This window comes from Phyllostomus hastatus, unplaced genomic scaffold (assembly GCF_019186645.2).
Source record: "Phyllostomus hastatus isolate PE091 unplaced genomic scaffold, TTU_PhHast_1.1 phas_scaffold_555, whole genome shotgun sequence".
Taxonomy (NCBI): domain Eukaryota; kingdom Metazoa; phylum Chordata; class Mammalia; order Chiroptera; family Phyllostomidae; genus Phyllostomus; species Phyllostomus hastatus.
Window position 1 is genome coordinate 13,574,694 of NW_025334036.1, and position 20,793 is coordinate 13,595,486.

General features: G+C 48.9%; 2 protein-coding genes across 2 annotated transcripts in view; one reads left to right on the forward strand and one right to left on the reverse strand.

Moving 5' to 3' along the window:
* Positions 1-253, reverse strand: part of GABRB3 (gamma-aminobutyric acid type A receptor subunit beta3) — a 249,630-nt gene extending 249,377 nt beyond the window's left edge. The window contains exon 1 of the mRNA XM_045825016.1: positions 140-253. Coding sequence (XP_045680972.1) covers positions 140-237 — 98 coding nt within the window. The 5' untranslated portion in view covers positions 238-253. The remainder of the gene's footprint in view (positions 1-139) is intronic.
* The window catches only part of GABRA5 (gamma-aminobutyric acid type A receptor subunit alpha5), a 60,977-nt gene extending 48,781 nt beyond the window's left edge, over positions 1-12,196 (forward strand). Inside the window, exons 9-11 of the mRNA XM_045825019.1 lie at positions 794-946; positions 5,110-5,321; positions 10,939-12,196. Of these exons, the coding sequence (XP_045680975.1) occupies positions 794-946; positions 5,110-5,321; positions 10,939-11,244 (671 nt within the window). The 3' untranslated portion in view covers positions 11,245-12,196. The remainder of the gene's footprint in view (positions 1-793; positions 947-5,109; positions 5,322-10,938) is intronic.
* Positions 12,197-20,793: the final 8,597 nt, after the last annotated feature.

The following is a 20,793-nucleotide window of genomic DNA, read 5'->3' on the forward strand; positions in this document are numbered from 1 at the left end:
CTCCTTACAGTTCAGCCAAAGTCCTCTCGTCCTCAGATCAACTCAGCTGTGTCCCCACTTCTCAAAGCGCCTCCCGGGGCCTCGGGCTCACAGCCCTTTAAAACACAGCCGCCCCTGCTCCCGCTCCCGGGCTCCTTACCAGTTCACAGTCAGCGCAGCATCGTTCTCAGCAATGAACGGGAGGTCCCCGCTGGCTTCCCACACCGCCAGGCAGATGCAGAGGAGGCGCTGGGGCATCGCCAAGGCAGGGGGCCCGCCGAGGTGCCTGCGGGCGAGCGGCCGGGAGAGTGCAGCCGCCAGGACCCAGGCCTCCAGAAGCTGCGGTTCGCTGTCACCCTACCACAGCTGGGGCCAGTGGGGGGTGGGGGGGTGTGGTGGTCACCCCCCAGTTCCTTGGAGCCCCCCTGGCTGGGAAACGGGGCGAGACCCCTCCACGCTCCCCAGTTTTCTCTGCCGAGAGGCTAAACCCTGAATCCCCACTGGGGCCGGCGCCCAGTGGGAGGGCGGAGGGGACAGATTGCGAGGGGGATTAGGGAGGCTCTGAAATCTGATTTTCCAGGAAAAGCACCCGCGTGCAGAAGCTCTTGAGAGGTCAAGAGACTCAAACAGTAGTGGCCTTATAGAAATCCACGCGTCCCCATGGTCTCCTCTGCCCAAACCACGCAAATACTTGTGCAGTGCAGGGTACAGAGAGGTCAGGATCGGGGACACAGGACACCAGCTGGGAGCCGTGGGGGTGGGGGTGGCCGGAATTCGGGTGCCTGGCTAACGGCGCTCCTGTGCTTGTTTCCAGGTGAATACACCATAATGACGGCTCATTTCCACCTGAAGAGGAAGATCGGGTACTTCGTCATCCAGACCTACCTTCCCTGCATAATGACCGTGATCTTGTCACAGGTCTCCTTCTGGCTGAACCGGGAGTCCGTCCCGGCTAGGACTGTGTTTGGTGAGTGTCCCCAGGCCGGGCCTGGGCCGGTGCGCCTGGAAGGCCGCTGACCACGCCCGGTGACAGCAGGCTCTGCTCTGTGACCTGGAAACCGCGGGAGCCATTAGGAAGGATGCAGCGTTAGAGGATCAGGGTGTGGGACGGCTCTCTGAGCCGGACTTCCGGGGACAACGGTCCGCTTGATCTTTGCTTCTGTTCTGAAAAGCCTTCCACGGGGAGCCTTTTCCTGAGGTTGGAAAGTGCCGACAATCTGTCTTTATGTGACATTTCGCCGCAGTATTTTTAGAGGCCTCACAGAGGCCTACTTTGTGTGTTGCATCTTATCGGGCAGTTCTTTGTGAAATGGGCAGGTTGCTTTAAAGTTAACCCCGGGCCCTGGCCGGCTAGTTCAGTGGTTAGAGTGTCGTCCCGATACTCCAAGGTTGCGGGTTCGATCCCCAGTCGGGGCACATACAGAAATCAACTAATGAATGTATCAGGAAGCAGAACAACAAATCGATGTCTCTCTCTCCCTCTCTCAAATCAATTTTTAAAAATTTATAAAGTTAACCCCCCAAGTGGCAGTCAATATGTCACATATATATGATAGTAATGAATTATATAGGTAATATCCTATATTATATATTCCTATACCTACATGCCTATGACACACACGTGTAGTTGACACATACCTACACACACATACGGTAAGAAGTCAGACTGACATCACCTGACATGGACTCTGACCTTGAACCCCTCTGTCCTTGAATTCGAGGAGCGAAACAGAAGGCAGCTTTGCCGCCAACCCATGGTAATGGGGATGCTCACGTCTCCCCAAACTGAAAAGCACAGTTCAGGCCTCGGCTCTTCGTATGGCGCCGTGTCTTCCCAAGAAAGAAGTGTAACTGGAAAAGACACCGGCGTTCGGGCTGCCTGTCACTACCAAACCCAATAAGCAATGACAGCGATTGAATCTTTCATGGGCACTTTATTCAGATGGCCGGTGATCTGAGAAGATAGCGGGTTCACACCCTAACAAACCATCTTCCCTTCTCTTTCCTGGCCAGATCTTTTATAAGGGGGTGGGGGAGGGTAAACAAGGTGCGGTGAGGACTTTGAAATTCAGGGAGGGTTAGGTGAGGGAAGCTGCAGCATTTTTGTTCTCAGCAGTTAGCTGTTTTCAAGGTGTGTGTGGGAGGGTGGGGTGGTCACACAAAAGGCCCAGATGCCTCCAACATGTCCCCAGGCAGTAATCTCTAGCCAATGGCCCAGGAGGTCAGCTGCTTTTCTCAGGAGCCAGGATGCGCCTTACCTGTAGTTTCTGAAACAAAAGCTTACCATACACATGACTTGCTAGACTTACAGCTTTTTACCTTAAGCTAACATTTTCCAAGTCTTGAGTCCCCTATCAGAAGGGTGACCTGCGTTAAGGGGAACGCCCCACTAGCGTGGCCCCAGGTGTGGCCCAGGGTGTCCCTGTGGTGCCTTCTCTCTCGCTCCAACCTTGCACCTGGCTCCCCTCGGCTCACTCAGGGTCGCCTCCGCCATGTTTCAGGGAGGTGTGCGGCTCCCCACGCCCCACCCCCCCAGCTCTGCAGGGTGGATATTAGTAGGCAGGCATGGGAAAAAATTAGTAGAAAATGCTGTCTCCTCTGAGAGATTCTCAACGCACATTAGGGTGTTAGAGACCCAGGAAGATGCGAGCAGCTGGCTCGTTCCAGGTCGGGCACAGAACACTTCCCCCGGCACAGGGACTAACTGGATTTTAAGAAAAGTCGGAGATGGCTACAGATTCATCATTAAGCATTTGTTCCCTGCTCGGCACTCTGTCGTACCTTTCAAGGGTGACACTGGGGGACGACTCAGCTGCTGTGAACACCAGCGATGTTGTACTCATTTTGTGCTGTCAACCTAACAAACGTCCAAACCTGGAAGGATCTGGGTGAATTTATTGGAGTCAAACTGACAGCAGTTGCCGGGAAGCAAAGTCTCAGGGGACTGAGGAGATGCTGCAGAGAACGGCGGTTTTGTACCTTCTTTTATTTTTTTATATATTTTTAAAGATTTTATTTACTTATTTTTAGAGCAAAGGGAAGGGAAGGAGAAAGAGAGGGAGAGGAAGATTCATGTGTAGTTGCTTCTTGTGCACCTTGTACGCCCACCACTGGGGGACCTGGCCCAAAACCCAGGCATGGGCCCTGACTGGGAATCGAACTGGCAACCCTTTGGTTCACAGGCCCACGCTCAATCCACTGAGTTATACCAGCCAGGGCTGCACCTTACTTTATACATCAGAATTAAAGGAGGAGGCCTAGGACGCTTCCATGAAATCCCTTGGTGAGAGATTAGGGAGGCGGGAGAAAGCAAAGCAAGGAAACCTCCGGGATTGGAAAAAAGCAAGCCAGGATAGTTATGGTTAATCATTAACACAATATCAACAACGATGAGGGGCTCTGGTGGGGCATTCTACCCTGAGGGGTCTGGAAAAAGGAAATCACCCTGCCACCCCAAAGGCATGTTATTGTCAAGGCGAAAAGACAACAGTCAGGCTCAGTTAAGGTAAAGATCCACACGAGCCCAGGATGTGACTGCCCGCAATGACTTGCTTTTAATTAGGAAGTTTTTACTGCAGACTGTCCTATGTGGTTCCTTTTGGTCTCCGAATTTGTAAGGCTGCCACCCAAGCCTCCGCTGAAACAGCCAGGTTTAGTCTGGGGCCTTCTTGCCGTCCACAGAGTTGTATGAGTTCCTTACGGATGCTGTAACAAAAGACCCCATGCACTGCGGGACTAAACAACAGAGTTGAATAATCTCACAGCTTTGAAGCCTGCACATTCAAAGTCAAGATAACAGCAGGGCCAGTCCCTTCTGAGGGCACCTGCTCCAGGCCTCTCTTCCAGCTTCTGGGAGGTCTTGGCTCACGGCCACTCATGCCTGTGGCCATGTGTGTTCTGAGTGTGTGATACCAGCCACACCGGATTGGGGCTGCCCCGACAACCTCCTTTCAACTCGACGACTTCTGTAAGACTGCGTTCCAGGTTAGGCCCCTCGTTGTGGTGCTGGAGGTTGGGACTGGAGCGCATGACTATGGGACACACGACAGGTGTGCTGTCCCCCGGAGCAGACAGAACTGTGGGAGCCACGGGGGCTGGAAGCACCCTGCCGTCCTGGGTCCAGACACGGCTGCTGCTTTGCCAGCTGGCAGACGTGGGGACATTGCGAACTACTGTTAAACATTGAAGCTGCTCACTCAAGAAGTGTGGGTAATGGTACCCGTGTAAAATGTGACTTAGTTCCGAGTCCTGAGTAGGTGCCCTGTAGGTGGTTCGTTCTCTGCCAGTCCTAGACCGATGTCACCCAACAGGGCGTCCGGCTGGCTGGGTGGTCACTGTGAGTTTTCCCTGGACACAAGGTGGCCAGCCAGTGGCACCCCGCACGGCCACCTGGAGGGGACGCTGATTGTCTTGGATTCTGACATGGTGCTTCTGCTGCCCAAGGGCCCCTGGAAGGCTGTGGGGTGGGCAGCCACATCCGTGTGCCCAGAGCCCGCGACTTGTAATGTGTGCGCGCATCTTCGTGCACGTTTTCTCAATTGATCTGGACCTAGTGCCACGAAGAAATGCCCCTCATTCGACACATCTCTGTTGAGTGCCCGCTGCTTGCTGGGCAATGGGGACACAGTCAGGGTGTGCATGTCAGTCAGACCCCAAACCCTGCCCTCCCCAGTTTATCTTCTAGAAGGAGACACTCAACCAGATAAATAAAATAAGCAATATTTTATTTTTAAAAAAATTTTTTAATTATTTATTTATTTATTTTTAGAGCGAGGGGAAGGGAGGGAGAAAGAGAAGGAGAGAAACATCAATGTGTGGTTGCCTCTTGCGCACCCCCTACTGGGGACCTGGTCAGCAACCCAGGCATGTGCCCTGACTGGGAATCGAACCAGTGACCCTTTGGTTTGCAGGCTGGTGCTCAATCCACTGAGCCACACCAGCCAGGGCAGCAATATTTTAAACGCTATGCCCATGTTAAGTGTTATGGGAACCCTTGAGTGGGAGGGAGGTCTGGGTTAGGGATAAAGTGACTGGTGCCTTTCCTGTCCTTGTCTGTCATGCTCAGGGTATTCCGTGGGGTGTGGGTGCCAGCACTGATCCCTGTTTCTGCTGTCCCCCCACTACCCCCAGGGGTGACCACGGTGCTGACGATGACGACGCTCAGCATCAGTGCCCGGAACTCGCTGCCCAAGGTGGCCTACGCCACCGCCATGGACTGGTTCATCGCCGTGTGCTACGCCTTCGTGTTCTCCGCACTCATCGAGTTCGCCACGGTGAACTACTTCACCAAGAGAGGCTGGGCCTGGGACGGCAAGAAAGCCTCGGAGGCGGCTAAGATCAAGGTACAGCCTCCTTCCCCCCTCCTCCCTTCTCTCAGCTTCCCTGCGCAGAGAAAACGCGCCAGATTCTACGTTCAAATATAAAACCAAGTGTGTCTGCTCCCTGCCTCCCTGCCCCCAACCACGGTCCTTGCAAAGTGACACTTAGCCATGGGTCCTATTTCTGGTTCATTCGGAATCACCAGCTGTGTTCAAGGCAAAGCTTGGGGGCCCCTCTGAATGACCCACGCTGTTCTTCTCCGGCCCTTGGACTTTTGCTGAAATACCTCCTGCCCGGGCAGGACCCGGGTCTGGTTTTCAGTTGTACAGTACCGTCTTCTGCTCGTTCTCTGCCCCTTCCCCGCGGGGTGTGTCTTCTGAAAGAGGCTTTCTGGTCGTGTGGAGAGGGTGCGACTCACTGGGAAGGGCACCTCAGCGGAGGACCCCAGTTCCACCCATGGGGTTCCCTGAACGGCGCACAGGGGCTGCTGTGGGAAACATCACTCTGTTTAAAACAATCAGATGTTGCACATGTTACATGTGACATGTAAGCCTGACAGGTGCCTGCATGTAAGGATTATTTTGCGGTAAAAGGTTACACGGCATTCTGAGCCAGGCAGGTCCTTGCGCGGGTGACACTAACATCCGTGGAAGAGGAACTAAAACTGCTGATTATCGCGTGCCCGAAACAGATACTGTATTTTGCTGTGTACGATGTGCACTTTTGGCCCAAGTTTTTGAGGGGAAAATAAGGATGCGCATTATACATGGGTAGTGCTACTTCCATATCTGTATAAATGGTTTTAATTTATGCTTAGGAGTTAAAAGTGTAACTCTACCTCTGGCTGGTGTGGCTCAGTGGATTGGGTGCCTGTCTGTGAACCAAAGGGTAGCCAGTTCGATTCCCAGTCAGGACACATGCCTGGGTTGCAAGCCAGGTCCCCAGTAGGGGGCGTGCAAGAGGCGACCACACATTGCTGTTTCTCTCTCTCTCTTTCTCCTTCCCTTCCCCTCTCTTCAAAAATAAATTTAAAAATATATTTTTAAAAAGTGTAACTCTAGATAGCAATAACGATATCTGTATGCAAAATAATACCATGAAATCCGATCATCGGGTTTGTTTCTAAATATAAATAAATAAATAAATAAATAAATAAATAATTGGATTAAAAATGAAAACGAAAGAGTTTTTTCCCTGAAAGTTTGGGCCAAAAATGTGGGTGCGCAGTATAGATGGTAAAATACGGGCAATCCCAGTTTGGCTCTGAGAGGGGAGCAGACCAGAGCTATCAGGGTGGATGGGAAAGTCAGACTTCCCGGGCCCTTAGCAAAGTCTGCCTGCAGGGAGTCCCGGGAAGCGTCCTGAATCCTCAGGGCCCCAGCCAGTGCCACACACCGGTCCTGGCAGCCCAGGACACTGGAGTCTTTTGGGGCCACTCAGCTCTGATCTGAGGCCCCTGTGAGGGATTTTACATTTACCGTGGGCGTTTCATTCCCCGTGGAAGTCAGAGGCTGCGACTCCACACGGCCCATCCCATCAGATCCTTCCCGCCGCCTCCGAGCGCCCGGGCCCCCTGCGCCCCCAGGTCTCAGGCCCGAAGATCCACTTCCCAAGTCCCACGCCCCCTGTTGGAGGAAGGTTCAGCGGGACTCATCCTGCGCCGTTTCCCCGACACGGAAGAGGGGAAGTGGATCTTGACGAGTTGAAACCTTGGGAATGGGTGTATTTTGGGGGCAGGGAGACAGGAATGAGCTAACTGCAATGGAAGATGGTGGGGAGCTGGCAAAATGCTTGTGGAGGCCTGCATCCTCGGACTGTGGGGATTCTTGCCGGGGCATCTGGCCTTGGTCCTGGGGACTGAGGGAGCCATGGAGGATGGGTGTGCAGGAGGAACGAGAGGGGACTCTGGGAAGAGGGGCACCCCAACACCACGACCCCGTTTGCTAAAGGCCTGGGTCTTGGATAGCGGAGCGACGGTGGATGGGAGGCAGCCATGTCTGAAGTAGGTCACCAGACTCTGTCTAGGAGTCTAAGAAGAAACACATGGAGCACTCTAAAATGCTGTCACGCGGGCTCGAGGTCACTGTCAGCCACCGCGGTCCCACTCCGCACTGACATGGGTACCACGTGCCACAGGTCTTAATGGAGACCTGCAGGTCCGGAGGAGCAGAGACAGCGAGTTGGGTTGTCTGATCCCAGAACAGCGCTGGTCTTCTAGAGTAAGCAGCGGATCTCAGTGAATTATAGGAAACTTCAGGACTAAGTGTCGCTCTCCAGGAGGCGTGGCGCTGGAGTTCCCACCCCCTAGGGCGGGGCACGTAGGCATCTAGGTCAGGCACGTCGGCTGGTGGACACGTCTTGCACGCAAGGGAGCGTGAGGGAGCATGCGCGCTGGTAGCAGAAGGGGAAAGCACTGCAGAGGTAGACTGTCGCCGCTGTCACCTGCTGGGATCTCCAGAACCAAACGCCATGTCCGACGTTGGGGTGCAAGGTAGACTCAAGAGCTGCGCACCTGTGAAAGGACAGCGAGGGTGCAAGAGTCACTAGAGGAGGAAGTTGAAGTTGACCCTGAAGAACCGCAGCTGGAGGCCAGGAGCTGGCTGCTGCGCCTGGGGGACCCGGCCACACCTCCAGGACCCCCATGGCCGCATGGCTGTGAAGAGAGACCAGCCTCTTCCACAGCGACTGGTTGTTCCATGGTTACATAGAGAGGTGAGAGCCGCCCTGGCCGGGTGGCTCCGTTGATTGGAGCAGCATCCTGTACACCTAAAGGGTGTGGGTTCATTCCCGTCAGGGCACATACCTAGGTTTAGGGTTCAGTCCCTGGTGGGGTCAGTCCCTGGTGGGGTCATGGATGTTTCTCTCTCCCTTTCTTTCTCTCTCTCTCCTCCGCTTCCTCCATTCCTTCCTCTCTAGAATCAATAAAATATCCTTGGGTGAGGATACAAAAGAAAAAAACTAAAGCCATTCAAAGCCGTAGGCCTGCTTGCTAGTCAACCGTGTTCATGGGTTCCTTCTGGGAGATTCTGGCGGAGCCCTAGTATGTCTGAGGAGGGGCCCCAGTCCCTGCTCCAGCCTGGGGACTGTCCCTGCCTCCCTCCCCGAGTCCCCACAGTACTCCAGCTCCTGCAGCTGATACTACACATGCTCGACTTGTCTTCTCACCTGCCCTATGCTCTTCCTTTCTGCTTTGTGTTTTCTCATAGTTTTAATGGTGATTTCCTTGCCCTTTTCTCTGTTTAAAACTACAGTCACCGTGCTGTACATGACAGCCCAGGACATGTTTATTTGTAACTGGAAGTTTGCACCTGGGGACCCCTTCATCCATTTGCCTGCCCCCTCTCTCCACTCTGGCAACCACCGACCTGCTCTTCTGTATCTATGAACTTGTTCTTCTCTCCTTTGTTTGTTTTGCTTTTTAAGTTTTATGTATAAATGTGCTTGTCTTTCTGTCTGACTTACTTGACTTAGTATAATGCTAGATGGCCAGATCTGCTTATTTTTTTCTTATCCTCACCTGAGGACATGCTTATTGATTTTCAGAGAGAGAGAAAGGGAAGGAGGGAGAGAGCGAGAGAGGGAGGGGGAGACACATAGTTCAATTGACTCCTTCATGCATCCCAATGGGAGACTGAACCCACAACCTAGGTATGTGCCCTGACTGGGAGCCGAACCAGCAACCTTTCAGTTTACCAAATGATGCTCTAACCCACTGAGCCACACCAGCCAGGGCAGGATCTGCTTACTTTTTATAGCTGAGTGATATCTTATTGTATATGTGAGGTCTGTGCAGATGATATCCAGCCATGTAATATGAAAAACAGAGACATTTATTGAAGAAGGTATAAGATACAAGAAATATTGCACATAGGACAATGATACCTCAGTCCCCTTCAAAGTAGGTGCCTTGGGACCTCACGCAATTCTCCCAGTCACCGTCAGCTGCCCCGTCATATTTTCCTGAATCTCATCAATGGTCTGAAATCCCTTCCCTTTCAAAGGTGATTTTAGTTTTGCAAAAAGCCAGAAGTCACAGGGCGCCAAATCTGGGCTGTAGCGGGGCTGAAGCATCTGGGTGGTTTGATGTTTCACCAAAACACTCTGCACAAGACGTGATGCATGAGCAGGCACATGGTGATGGAGCTGCCATCACCATAGCTGTGGCCTTCTGAATCACCTGAATAGTTTCCACAGAGGAGTGTTCAAGCTTAATGCAAAATCTGATGCAGATCCGTTGCTCTACTCACTCATGTTGAATGCCACGACCACACAGTACACATGCTCACTCCACGGTGTCCACCGCCCCCACTGACTAGTATTGTACAGTGAAGTCGTCATCGTCCACACATGCGCATTCCAGTCCACTCGCCTCGGCCGCCAGGTTACATCAAAGACCGTTCTCACTGTATTAACAATGGCTGCACTTTGTCCGGACAGTCTTGTATGTACCATCTTTTCTTCATCCATCCATCTGCTGCCGGATGGGTAGGCTGGTACCATGTCCTGGCTTTGTGACTGATGCTGCAATGAACTTGGGGGGTGCAGGTATTTTTTTCCAGATCCTGCTAGCATTTTCCTTTATTCACTCTCCCGTGCTTTCCCAATTTTCTTTAATGTGATTGTATTATTTTGGTAATGGCACAGAATTTTTTTTTGATGTTTCCTTTTGCACATTTTCAAACATACAGCAAGGTTCAAGGAATGTTCACAGTGAAAACCTGTCTGCCATTAACATTTCACTATTTGTATCATCACCACCTGCCATCTGTCTTTGTGTCCATCATCTGTCCATGCATTCCTGCATCCACCTAGCCTCCATCCATCTATCAATCCCCATTATGTTTTGATACATTTCAGAGTACCGTATTTACCATGTATAATGTGCACCCGTGTTTTGGGCCTAACCTTTCAGGAAAAATCTCTTCCGTTTTCATTTGTTAATTCAGTTATTTATTTATTTATCTCTAAAAATAAACCCGATGATCATATTCCAGGGTAGTAATTTTGCATACGGATATCATTATTGCTTTCTGGACTTACACTTTTAACGCCTATGCACAAATAAAAGGATTAAAAACATTTCTAGATATGGGATGAGTACTATCCATGTATAATGTACATCCTTATTTTTCTCTCAAAAATTTGGGTGAAAAAGCGCACCAGGATACACAGCAAAATAGGGTACATTTCAGAAGACGGTACATCCCCCTGCAATACTTCAGCATGCAGATCATTAGCTGGAGTTTAAATCCTGCTTAATGTTGACGCATTGAAAGCAGAATGTTCCCAGTGGCAAATGGGCAAATACTGGGGGTTCACTTGCAGGGTTTTGATAGTATGTTCATCTGTGGACCCCGGTCCCTATCACAATAGAGACCAGCACCCTGGCAGGGCCCCATACCCACTGCCGCAACAGTAACCAGGATCCCAGTTTCCCCCCCATAAGTAACGTGACCTGTGGTAGAATTTCACCTCCAAGACCGGCCACGTGCGGTTGTGGGCTTCCCAGCCTGTGGGGTCTGCCCTCGGCCAGAGCTAAGCGGATGGTTCTCTCTTTACAGATAAACCTTTAGCCGTGAGCTGACCGTTGCCTGCGGGGGGCGGGGAGACACACCCTTACGTTCTTATTATATTTTGCAGAAAAAGCAGCGGGAACTCATACTAAATAAGTCCACCAATGCTTACACCACCGGGAAGATGACCCATCCCCCCAACATCCCACAGGAGCAGACCCCGGCGGGGACCGCCAACGCCGCCTCCTCGGTCGCGGCGAATCCTCCCGAAGACAAGACCCCTGAAAACAAAAAGACTTACAACAGCATCAGCAAGATCGACAAGATGTCCCGGATCGTGTTCCCGGTCCTCTTCGGCACTTTCAACTTGGTCTACTGGGCGACGTATTTGAACAGGGAGCCGGTGATTAAAGGGGCCGCCTCCCCCAAATGATGCGCGGCACCCCCAGACTCCAAGACAGCCATCATCCCATGGAGTGGGACCCGGGGGGGTGGGGGCTGAGCTCAGAGACACTTCCCATTCTTGGGCACACTACCTTTCAGGAAATTTTTGCATGTTTAATAATATGTACAAATACGATTGCCTTGATGTTTCTACATATAACGTCAGATGTTTCCAAGATGTCACATTGATAAACAAAACCAAGAACTTTCTAGAAAACCGGAAAGGCTCTGACACTCAGATGCTCAGCAGCTGACCTTGATAGTTTACACACAAGATAAGTATATTTTTAACTGTTCCAAGGGTTACCTAACGACGTTTTTTATACTTCCAGTGTCATTTCATACAAAATTTCCCAGCAAATGAATATTTTATGAAATGCTCCATGGTTATTACTTGAGCAACTCTTGCAAGAAACAAACAAAAATAACAAAGAGCACATTTTTCACAAAAAAGGGAAACTGTGAGCATTTATGTACAAAACTAATCGCCTTTGATGATTCTTACTCTTCCCAAACTAGGAAATGCTGCATGACCTTCCTTTAAGAACTAGAATAGGCAAATATTTATGCAGACCCATTTAATGACAGAGACATATGGTATGGGAGACGAACAGATCAAATATTTCCCCAAGGAAAAAAAAATTAACTGCTGAAAAAATCTTTTTATTTTTTTTTTGGTGTGTAGGGGGAGACACTGACTCCCTACCGCCCGCCACTGCCCCTACTAACTGAACAATGACCGAGAAAGAAATGCCGTTCAAACGAAAAGCTGTGTGACGACAGTCTTGACATTTGTCCCGAGCGTTCGAGTCTGACACTTTGACCACGCCTCGCTGCAGCCAGTGTGTGACGCTTCCGTGGTGAGACATTGTAACTGGTTTCTCTTCCATGTTATTTCCTTGTACGTATTTCACGATCGACTTCCTGCTGTTAGCTTTTGTATATGGACCTTCCATGTTCCTTAAAAAAAAATAAAAACTGACCTGATCTCGTGGATAAATGTCATGTTTTTGAAAAGTTCTTATTTTGATGGATTCATTTGCTCACACGGAGGAAACCTATCATGAAATTGCTTGGGGGGCACACTGGAAATATTGGGGGGTGGGGAACACTTTATAAAGAATATGGTTGCCCTGGCTGGGTGGCTCAGTTGATTGGAGCATCGTTCCATACAACTAAAGGTGGTGGGTTCGATTCCCGGTCAGGGCATGTACCTAGCGTGTGGGTTTGATCTCCGGTTGTGGCGCGTCCAAGAGGCAACTGATCAGTGTTTCTCTCTCATGTTTCTCTCTGTCTCCCCCCTTCTCTCTCTAAAATCAAGAAACATATTCTCCAGTGAGAATTAAAAAAAAAAAGACTATGGTTGTCTGACTCCTATGCTGTACCCCTGACACTAATACAAAATAATATTGAACATCAACTATAATGGAAAATTAAACCTTTTGATAAAAGAGAAGAATGACAAGAAAAGAAAAAAGAAAAAAAAACTGTGCTTGGCCCTCACCTCTGTCCCAATCTAACACCCTAGGGCAGCCTGAGGGAGAAAGCTGATTCCAACCACAGCGTGGGTCAGCAGGCAAAACCACGAGCTTTACCCCCATCACCTAAATACCTGCATCTTTACGGTGCAGTCCGGGTGGGTCTATGGGCGGAGCCCCAGCAGAGCGCACTCCCCACGTGGGTGCGCGCTGTGGGCCAGCCCACCGCTGGGCCCTCGCTGCCTGCCTGCCTTCCGTTCTTTGTGATCAGTCACGTGGGGCACTGCGTTCGGACCATCCACTTGCTGTTGGTGGAAGTTCCCAGGAGCAACTTATGTGGAAGGTATACTTCCCGCCCTGTCTGAGACTCTTTTGGAATCATAGAAGGGGGCGTATGACAATTAGCCAACTGTCGAAGTTAGGCCTGCCTTCGCTGGCCATGTAACGGTACATCTTTCTTTAAAGCCGCTTCCCCTCCCTGTGTTTGGTGGGCCCAGACCCGCGGCGCACATGGCGGTGTCCTTCACCTTGAATAACCTCGTCAATGCCCTTGGCATCCAATCCCTGAAAACTGCAGGTGTTGATCCTGGAAAGCCTTTTCCCAGGATTCAAGGTCAGTTACCACATCTTGTCAGAGTAGTAGGAGACACCCACAGGAGTGACATGCGTCCCAAGCACAGGTGTGCGTTTTGGGGTGTCTCTGGTCATTGCAGGCGCAGAGATATTTCACTGCTCCTTCTACGCCTGGTTTCAGGGCTTCACACGTGGAAGGAAGGGTGAAGGGCAACAGGAGGAGATCCTAGGTCTTCACTGGGATGCATTTCTGTGCTGCCAATGCCACTGTGTGCATAGAATAACGCGTGCTTTCCAGAATGGCAGCATAAAATCTGCCAAAGCAAAAGGCAGACCTGAGACTTGACATGAAACATGTGTTCTCGTTGACTGTTTAGTGACGTTTCTCTTCCACAGTCTTTACCGTTTAGCTTGGCATTGACGTTGGGAGAAAAATATATATACTGTGAGTTACTTCTAAGTGACTATGCTTATAAACACGCGCTTGAAACGTCTCAGTCCTAATAGAAAATGATGTCTTTCGTGTCAGGGTTGCCGCACTTGTCATGACAAGTTCTCGGTTTCATTAGCAGGAGCTTCCGGAAGCTCTGCGGAGTGAATTTCAGCGCCCACTTCTGCATTGGCTCGGGCTTAAAGCCGATGCACGTTTGGCCAAAGCGATGACATTTTTCCGCTCTCTGATTTCACATTGGAGATATTTCGGTGTTTGTTATTTTTAATGAAGGCAACATAATCACCTTGGGGAAAATGATAACAAGGCAAGAAAGAAAACATTGAAAAATAATTATGCATGACTGTGGCCTACTTTTAGAACTGTGGTATTTAAATGGATCTCTTTTGACATCGCCATAAATAGCCAGAATATTCTAATAAGTCAGCAATCAGCACTCCGTATTTCTGAGGAATCTAGCTGTGTATCTATCTAGGGCAAGCTCCGGCTGAAGTTAGCCCAAATGCATGCATACAATCAAATGCTTCTAGATAACTATCCAAGTTAAATTGGTACAGCGAACACCCCTGCTGAAGATTCATCAGGCATGTGTAAACCTTCTAACCTACTTGTTAACACCTAAGAAATAGTTCTCTACGTCTCCCATGGAGCAAGTGATGGGGGACAGGTACAACAAGTTAGAAATCCCTACTTTACAAACAGGATATTGAAACCCAGTCTGGTGACTGGCTCAGATCACGCATTAGGAGGAAGTGCAGATGAAGCTTTCGGTTCTCATCGTTAGTAACTGTGGGTTCGAAGCACCACGTGGCTGCTGTCGGTTGGAAGCTGATTTTGAACAAGAATGGAACCTAAAATGAGAATCTGGTTTCAAACAGCTGGAGTGATTATACAGGGTCTGGCACAAATAATGCCCCCTCTTTATTACAACCCCTTTTATTACAATATCATAAGCATATCGTTCTGTAACCTAACCACGTAACACTCAAACATACCTAGGACATTGCATTTTTAAAGATATTATTTATTTATTTTTAGAGAGAGGGGAAGGGAGGGAGAGAGAAAGAAAAACATCAATGCGTGGTTGCCTCTCACGCACCCCCTACTGGGGACCGGGTCTGCAACCCAGGCATGTGCTCTGACTGGGAATTGAACTGGAAACTCTTTGGTTCACAGCCCGTGCTCAATTCACTGTGCTACTCCAGCCAGGGCCCATAGGACATTTTAGATGAGATGTTCAAATTAAAACTGTAAATGATTACATCCATATTATGACCCTGCCAACCACACTCAAGCAGGCGTTACTTCTGCCGGACCCTGTATATTAAGAATGCCCTAGAAATTTTTTTCCCTACTGACAGTGTGACCTTTAAGTCTGTTGCTTCTTCTGTATAATAATCTGAGATTCTGGGATAAAAGCAACTCCTCGTGATGGAATGGACCTGTCAGGGTGGTCCTGTCCCCTCTCCCCTTCTTCATCAGAGAGGGAGAAAAGGAGGGAGGGAGGGAAGGGCGGGGGGAGAAGAAGAGGGGGAGAAAGAGGAGGGAGGAGAGAGAGGCATGGATGCCAAGCATCTGGGTGCCTATCTCTCCTTGCAGTGCACAGACGGAACCGGTCACGTTTGCCTTGTTGGGCGAGGTTGATGATGATGATATCGAGTATTCAGTCACCCTTACCTCCCATTGTAAGAAACAGCCTCAGATAGAAAAGAACCCTGTTTAAAAACTGGAAACGCCCTAGCTCTCTCCACGAAAGCAGTCTTTTAAATATTGCCAAGTTAATCAGGAAGTCTCCTTTATAACGCTTGACACACCCTGAGGCGAGCTCAGCCACCAGCAAACGTGCTGAATATTTGAATTTGAGGAGCTCTGATCTTCGCAGTTAGTCGCCAGGTCTGCGGCTGTGTAACATGAAGTTCTCCAAGTGCGCCTGGAGGTTCATTTCATCCAGAATTTGTGTGATTATCTTTTCGTCCCTGCCATTTTCAATAGGCTCTCTCAACCCCCCAAATCAGATGATCTGCGGCTTATCTTGGAATGAGTATGTGTTCATTATGGGAACGTGGGATTCAACAATATTCACTGCCTAGATTTTTCCCTAATATAAGGGCCTGAGAAGAAGGCTTCCTCAGCTTTCCTGAGTTCCAGCTGAAAGACAAAACTGAAGGTTGGATGCTATGTATTATAATATATGACTTTAGAAAGGAAAACTATAAAGGAGCTCGAACTGGGTCAATATACAAATTGCAGGTCATTTATTCTACCTTCTTCCTGTTGCTACCTCTGTTTCCATAGCAGCTGGCATCTTTCTGGCCAATCACAGGCAGCCAGTGAATGGGAACTAATGGAGGGAATGGATTTTGGAAACTGATGGGTGGACTGGCTGTGAGGGAACTTCCTTGGGTAGGGGTGGTGGTTTCCCACCCAAAGATATTTTCTTAAAAGTCCATAAATAACGTTTTTCAGGGTTTTTTACAAACCCATCCAAATTGGCCGTCACAGTACTTAGGGATGCATTGCCATGCGGTGACATCTAGCTTAGCCTGAGTAGTAGGCTGACCCTTTTAGGTACAGTGAACATATAATTTATCATGTTTTATTTACTTGCTGTATTTGTGGATTTTTAGAGAGAGGGAGAGAGAGAGAAAGAGAGAGAGAGAGAGAAAGAGAGAGAGAGAGAAACACTGATTTGTTGCTGCACTTACTGATGCACTCATTGGTTGATTCTTGTATGTGCCCAGACCAGGGATCGAACCCGCAACCTTGGTGTATGGGAACAATACTCTAACCAACGGAACTACCTGGTCAGGGCCGTGACCATATAATTTATTATCCAGAGGTGGAAGAGTTCTCAGTAAATTCTCTCCCTTCAAAGAGCAGTAACCACATTGGCAAGATGATCACAAGCAACCACTTCAGAACTGGCCATGTAACCAAAGGCAAAAAATACATTAAAAATGTTTATTGAAGAAAAACTGCTGAACCTCAGAGCAGGGAGCACCGTGACATTTTAACTTAGGGTTACCCCATGTCCCCATCAGCTCCCTGTCCCGTGACCATGAAGCCCACAGACTCATGAAGGAAGAGACTACAGCCCCACACAAGGGTACTATGACCCAGCATAACCAGAAGCTGCTAAAATGCCCCAACAAAGTAGATTGACTTACACATTATATAGTATGTGAGCACAGGGTACAATGTAGCTATGTAGAGAGAATGAGTAAAGACCGCATTTACTGGTATGGAGTGATTTCCAAGACATGTTATTGAGAAAGTTAAAGTTAAAGAAGCAATATGCAAAAAGTTGTATATAGCATGCAGTTGAAAAAAGGTGGATGCTGGCCAGTGTGGCTCAGCTGGTTAGGGTTGAAGCATTGTACCATACAGCAAAAGGTGGTGAGTTCGATCCCCAGTCAGGGCACATGATGAGGTTGCAAGTTTGAGCCCTGGTGGGGGCACATATGGGAGGCAATCAATCAACCTATCTGTCTCACCCTTCCTTTCTCTCTAAAATCGATAAAAACATATCCTCAGGTGAGGATGAAAAAATATACATTGGGGACAGGCTCAGAGGAATGAGCTTGAAGAGACTCTCGCTGCCTTAGTCTTTCATAATTTGGGAAAAACAATAACTAATGACAGTAACGGATTAAAATACATGGAATAAAACAAGAAACCATGAGTCTATACATAAGTAATAATAGAGGAAGAGCTACAGTGCTTCTTTAAGGTACATGCCAACTCAGGCGTATAGGGGAAACAGCATTTAGAAAATCACTATGTTACAACCCACAGGCAATCATTACCCATGCAAGCTAAGAGGAAGTTAGTTAAATATTCTCAAAGAATTTTTTAGTTTATTTTACCCTCACCTGAGGACATTTTTTCATTGCTTTTTGCAGGTGTGTCAAATGCATTTTCACCGGGGGCCACATCAGCCTCGCGGTTGCCTTCCAAGGGCCAAATGTAACTTTAGGACTGTAGAAATGTAACTATACCTTAACAGATAAGCGAGAGCTCGGCGCTGCCGCCGGGTAGAAACAAGGTGCTGGGCCGGATAAAACAGGGTGGAGGGCCAGATTCGGCCCATGAGCCTGGAGTTTGCCACCGTGTTTTAGAGAGAGGGTGGGAGAGGGAGAAACATTGATGTGAGAGAGGAATACAGCTTGGTTTCTGCAGCCTGTGCCCAGACCAGGGCTCATAGGTGCCTGGACCAGGGACCGGGAACTGAACCCACAACCTAGGCATATGCCGTCACCGGGAATCGAACCGCAGCCTTTTGGTTATGAGAAGACACGCCAACCAACTGAGCCACATCTGCCAGGGCAGTTAGCAATGAAAAAAAAAAAAACCAAACCAAAAAAACAAAAACAAAACAGTAACTTCACAGTGGAGAAACCTGGCAGTTAGCAATGCAACCAAATGATCAACGTGACCCGCACTAGGGCAGATTGTCACTGTGTCCCTGTGGCCGTGTGCCGAGAAAAGCAATATTACTTATGCTGGATTTCTGTCCACGTTACACACCCAGAATCTGATGATGAAAAAACAGCAGAAAGGCCTCCACTAGGTGCATTCTGCAAAATCACCTGCTTCTACGGAAACCAGCATTGCTTTAAAAGACCACGAAACATGGAGCAACTGCTGTAGGTTAAAATGTACGAAAGACACACAAGGAATGAATTTTGTGACTCTGAGTGAGACCTTGGGCCCTATGGGGGAAGATGCTATTGGGGCAATTAACAACATTAGACTAGGGACTGTAAGTCATGTTGTATTATATGGAAATAAATTTCTTTTTACGCTGGTGACTATTTCAGAGTAATAGGTTAAAAAGCTGGGGAGGAGATTTATAAGCTGGCTTACACGGGAATGCAAATGGCCTAGAAGAGCTGAAAGAATAAATTCAGAGTACTAGAAATAATAGCCATGAACAATAATTTTGAAGCTGGAATAATTTTTTTTAACGTGGCTTTGGTGGAAATATACAGTGATGGACCGAGAGAACAGAGCCCAGAAAAAAAGATGCATTCATACATCACCACCTGAGTTATGCAAATTCAATGGTGAAAAGATGGTGTTTTTCAATAAATCATGCCAGGCCCATTAGTTATCTGTAGGCAGATAAATAAACATGGACTCATAAATAAAATCATATGCTAAATTTAATTAGAAATGAAACCTGGTCTTAAAGAGAGCTTTCTTCTTAAGCTTTTAGATGAAAATGTAGATTCTCATTATGATCTATGGATAAGGCATGATTTGTTGAACAAAATGCAAAGCATAGTGTTTACAAAACACTGGAGAACAGCAGGCAAACCAGTGACTGAGGGGAGATAGTCCTCACCCATACATTGAAGACCCACATCAAAGACACATCCTGCCCTGGCTGGTGTGGCTCAGTGGATTGAGTGCCAGCCTGCAAATCAAAGGGTGGCCAGTTCAATTCCCAGTCGGGGCACATGCCTGGGTTGCGTGCCAGGACCCCAACAGGGGGCGCGCGAGAGGCAACCACACATGGATGTTTCCTCCCTTCTCTTTCTCTCTCCCTTCCCCTCTGTCTAAAAATAAGGAAAGAAAATCTTTTAAAAAATCATGTTAAGAAAACCACATCCTGACCTTCTACAAACAAAAGGAAAACAAACTAGTTTTAACATGAGCAAAAGACTTGAAAGACACTTCGTAAAAGAAGATGCTCTGACGGCTGGAAAGAACTGGAAAGCAGCTCAGGGAGCACGACCTCAACGCATGTCTGTAATTAAAAAGAGCGACGAGTCTGCATTTCATCGACGCCGTGTGCGGCTTGCACCCAGCCAGCGGGCGGTGAATTGATGCAGCGACTTTGAACATCTCTTTCGTAATATTTATAGTCACTAAACCTCTGCCTCCCCTGTGATCTAGAACTTCCATTTCCAGCCAGATAGCCAAGAGAATCGAGCGTGGATGCTCACAGAAACGTGTAGAAACATATTTATGTCAGCGAAATAGTATGGGGTGTATTGAGGAACACAATGGAATGCCACGTGCAGCGATAAAAAATGAAGAACTGCTACATAAAGCAATAATATGTTGGGTGAAATAAACCAGATGTTAAGTAGAAACGACTGTGTGATTCCATATGAGATTTCAGAGCAGGCAAAACCAGGCTATTGTAGTTAGCTAAGGGGTGGGTGGGTGGGGGGGACCGCTGAGCGGGAAGCTGGGGCGGGGACTGGGAGTGGACACCTGGGAATTGTCTTCAGGTTAATCTGCATGACGTACGATCCTCTCCTAGTGCGTATGGCGTATGCATGGATTAAAAAGTCACTGAACCGTACTTCTAAGAGGAGTGCATTTGTTCTGTGTATTTTCTTTAAGTTGAAGAGGGAAAGTTTTTTTTTTAACCACAAAACATCATTACTTTAGAAGTACAGTTTTGAGAGTGGGAGGGATAGGATTCAAACAAAACCCAGAAGCGAGGGAGAGTAGAATAAACTTAAGTGCTGCAGCGGTCCCGCTGTGTTCAGCGCGGAGCTCGCTCTACTTAGCGCCTGCAAGAGGTAAAGCCAGGCCAGGAATGGAAATTTGGGGTATTTCTCCTAGAAGCCGCTAGAGGGACCCCTGGTCGCGGCAGCCGGTTGGCGCCCCGCTGGGGTTTCTCCCCGCTCCTCCCGCCGCGACGCAGCGCAGTCCCTACCCGCGCCCGGTGCTTCGGGGACTTGCACCCTGAACCGCTGCGCGCATCGCTGCAGGGGGCTCGGTGCCCGCAGGGTGCCTGGGCTGCGGAGCAGGGGATCTATCCCCAACGCTGCCGCTTGTGGTACTTTTTATTTCCCTTCTTTTCCTGTGAGGAATGAACATCTCTCAAATCCCGTGCGCCCGTGTGGAACTGTCAGCTTCTCTGGTGCTGAAGATGGAAAGAACGGGGTGGGGCGGGGGGAGGCAATAAAAAGAAAAAAAAAAAAGAGTGTGCACTGCGCATGCTCCGTGGATCACTGCTTCCCTCCTCCCTTCCTCCCTCCCTCTCTCCCACCCCTCCTTCCGCCTCACCCCTTTC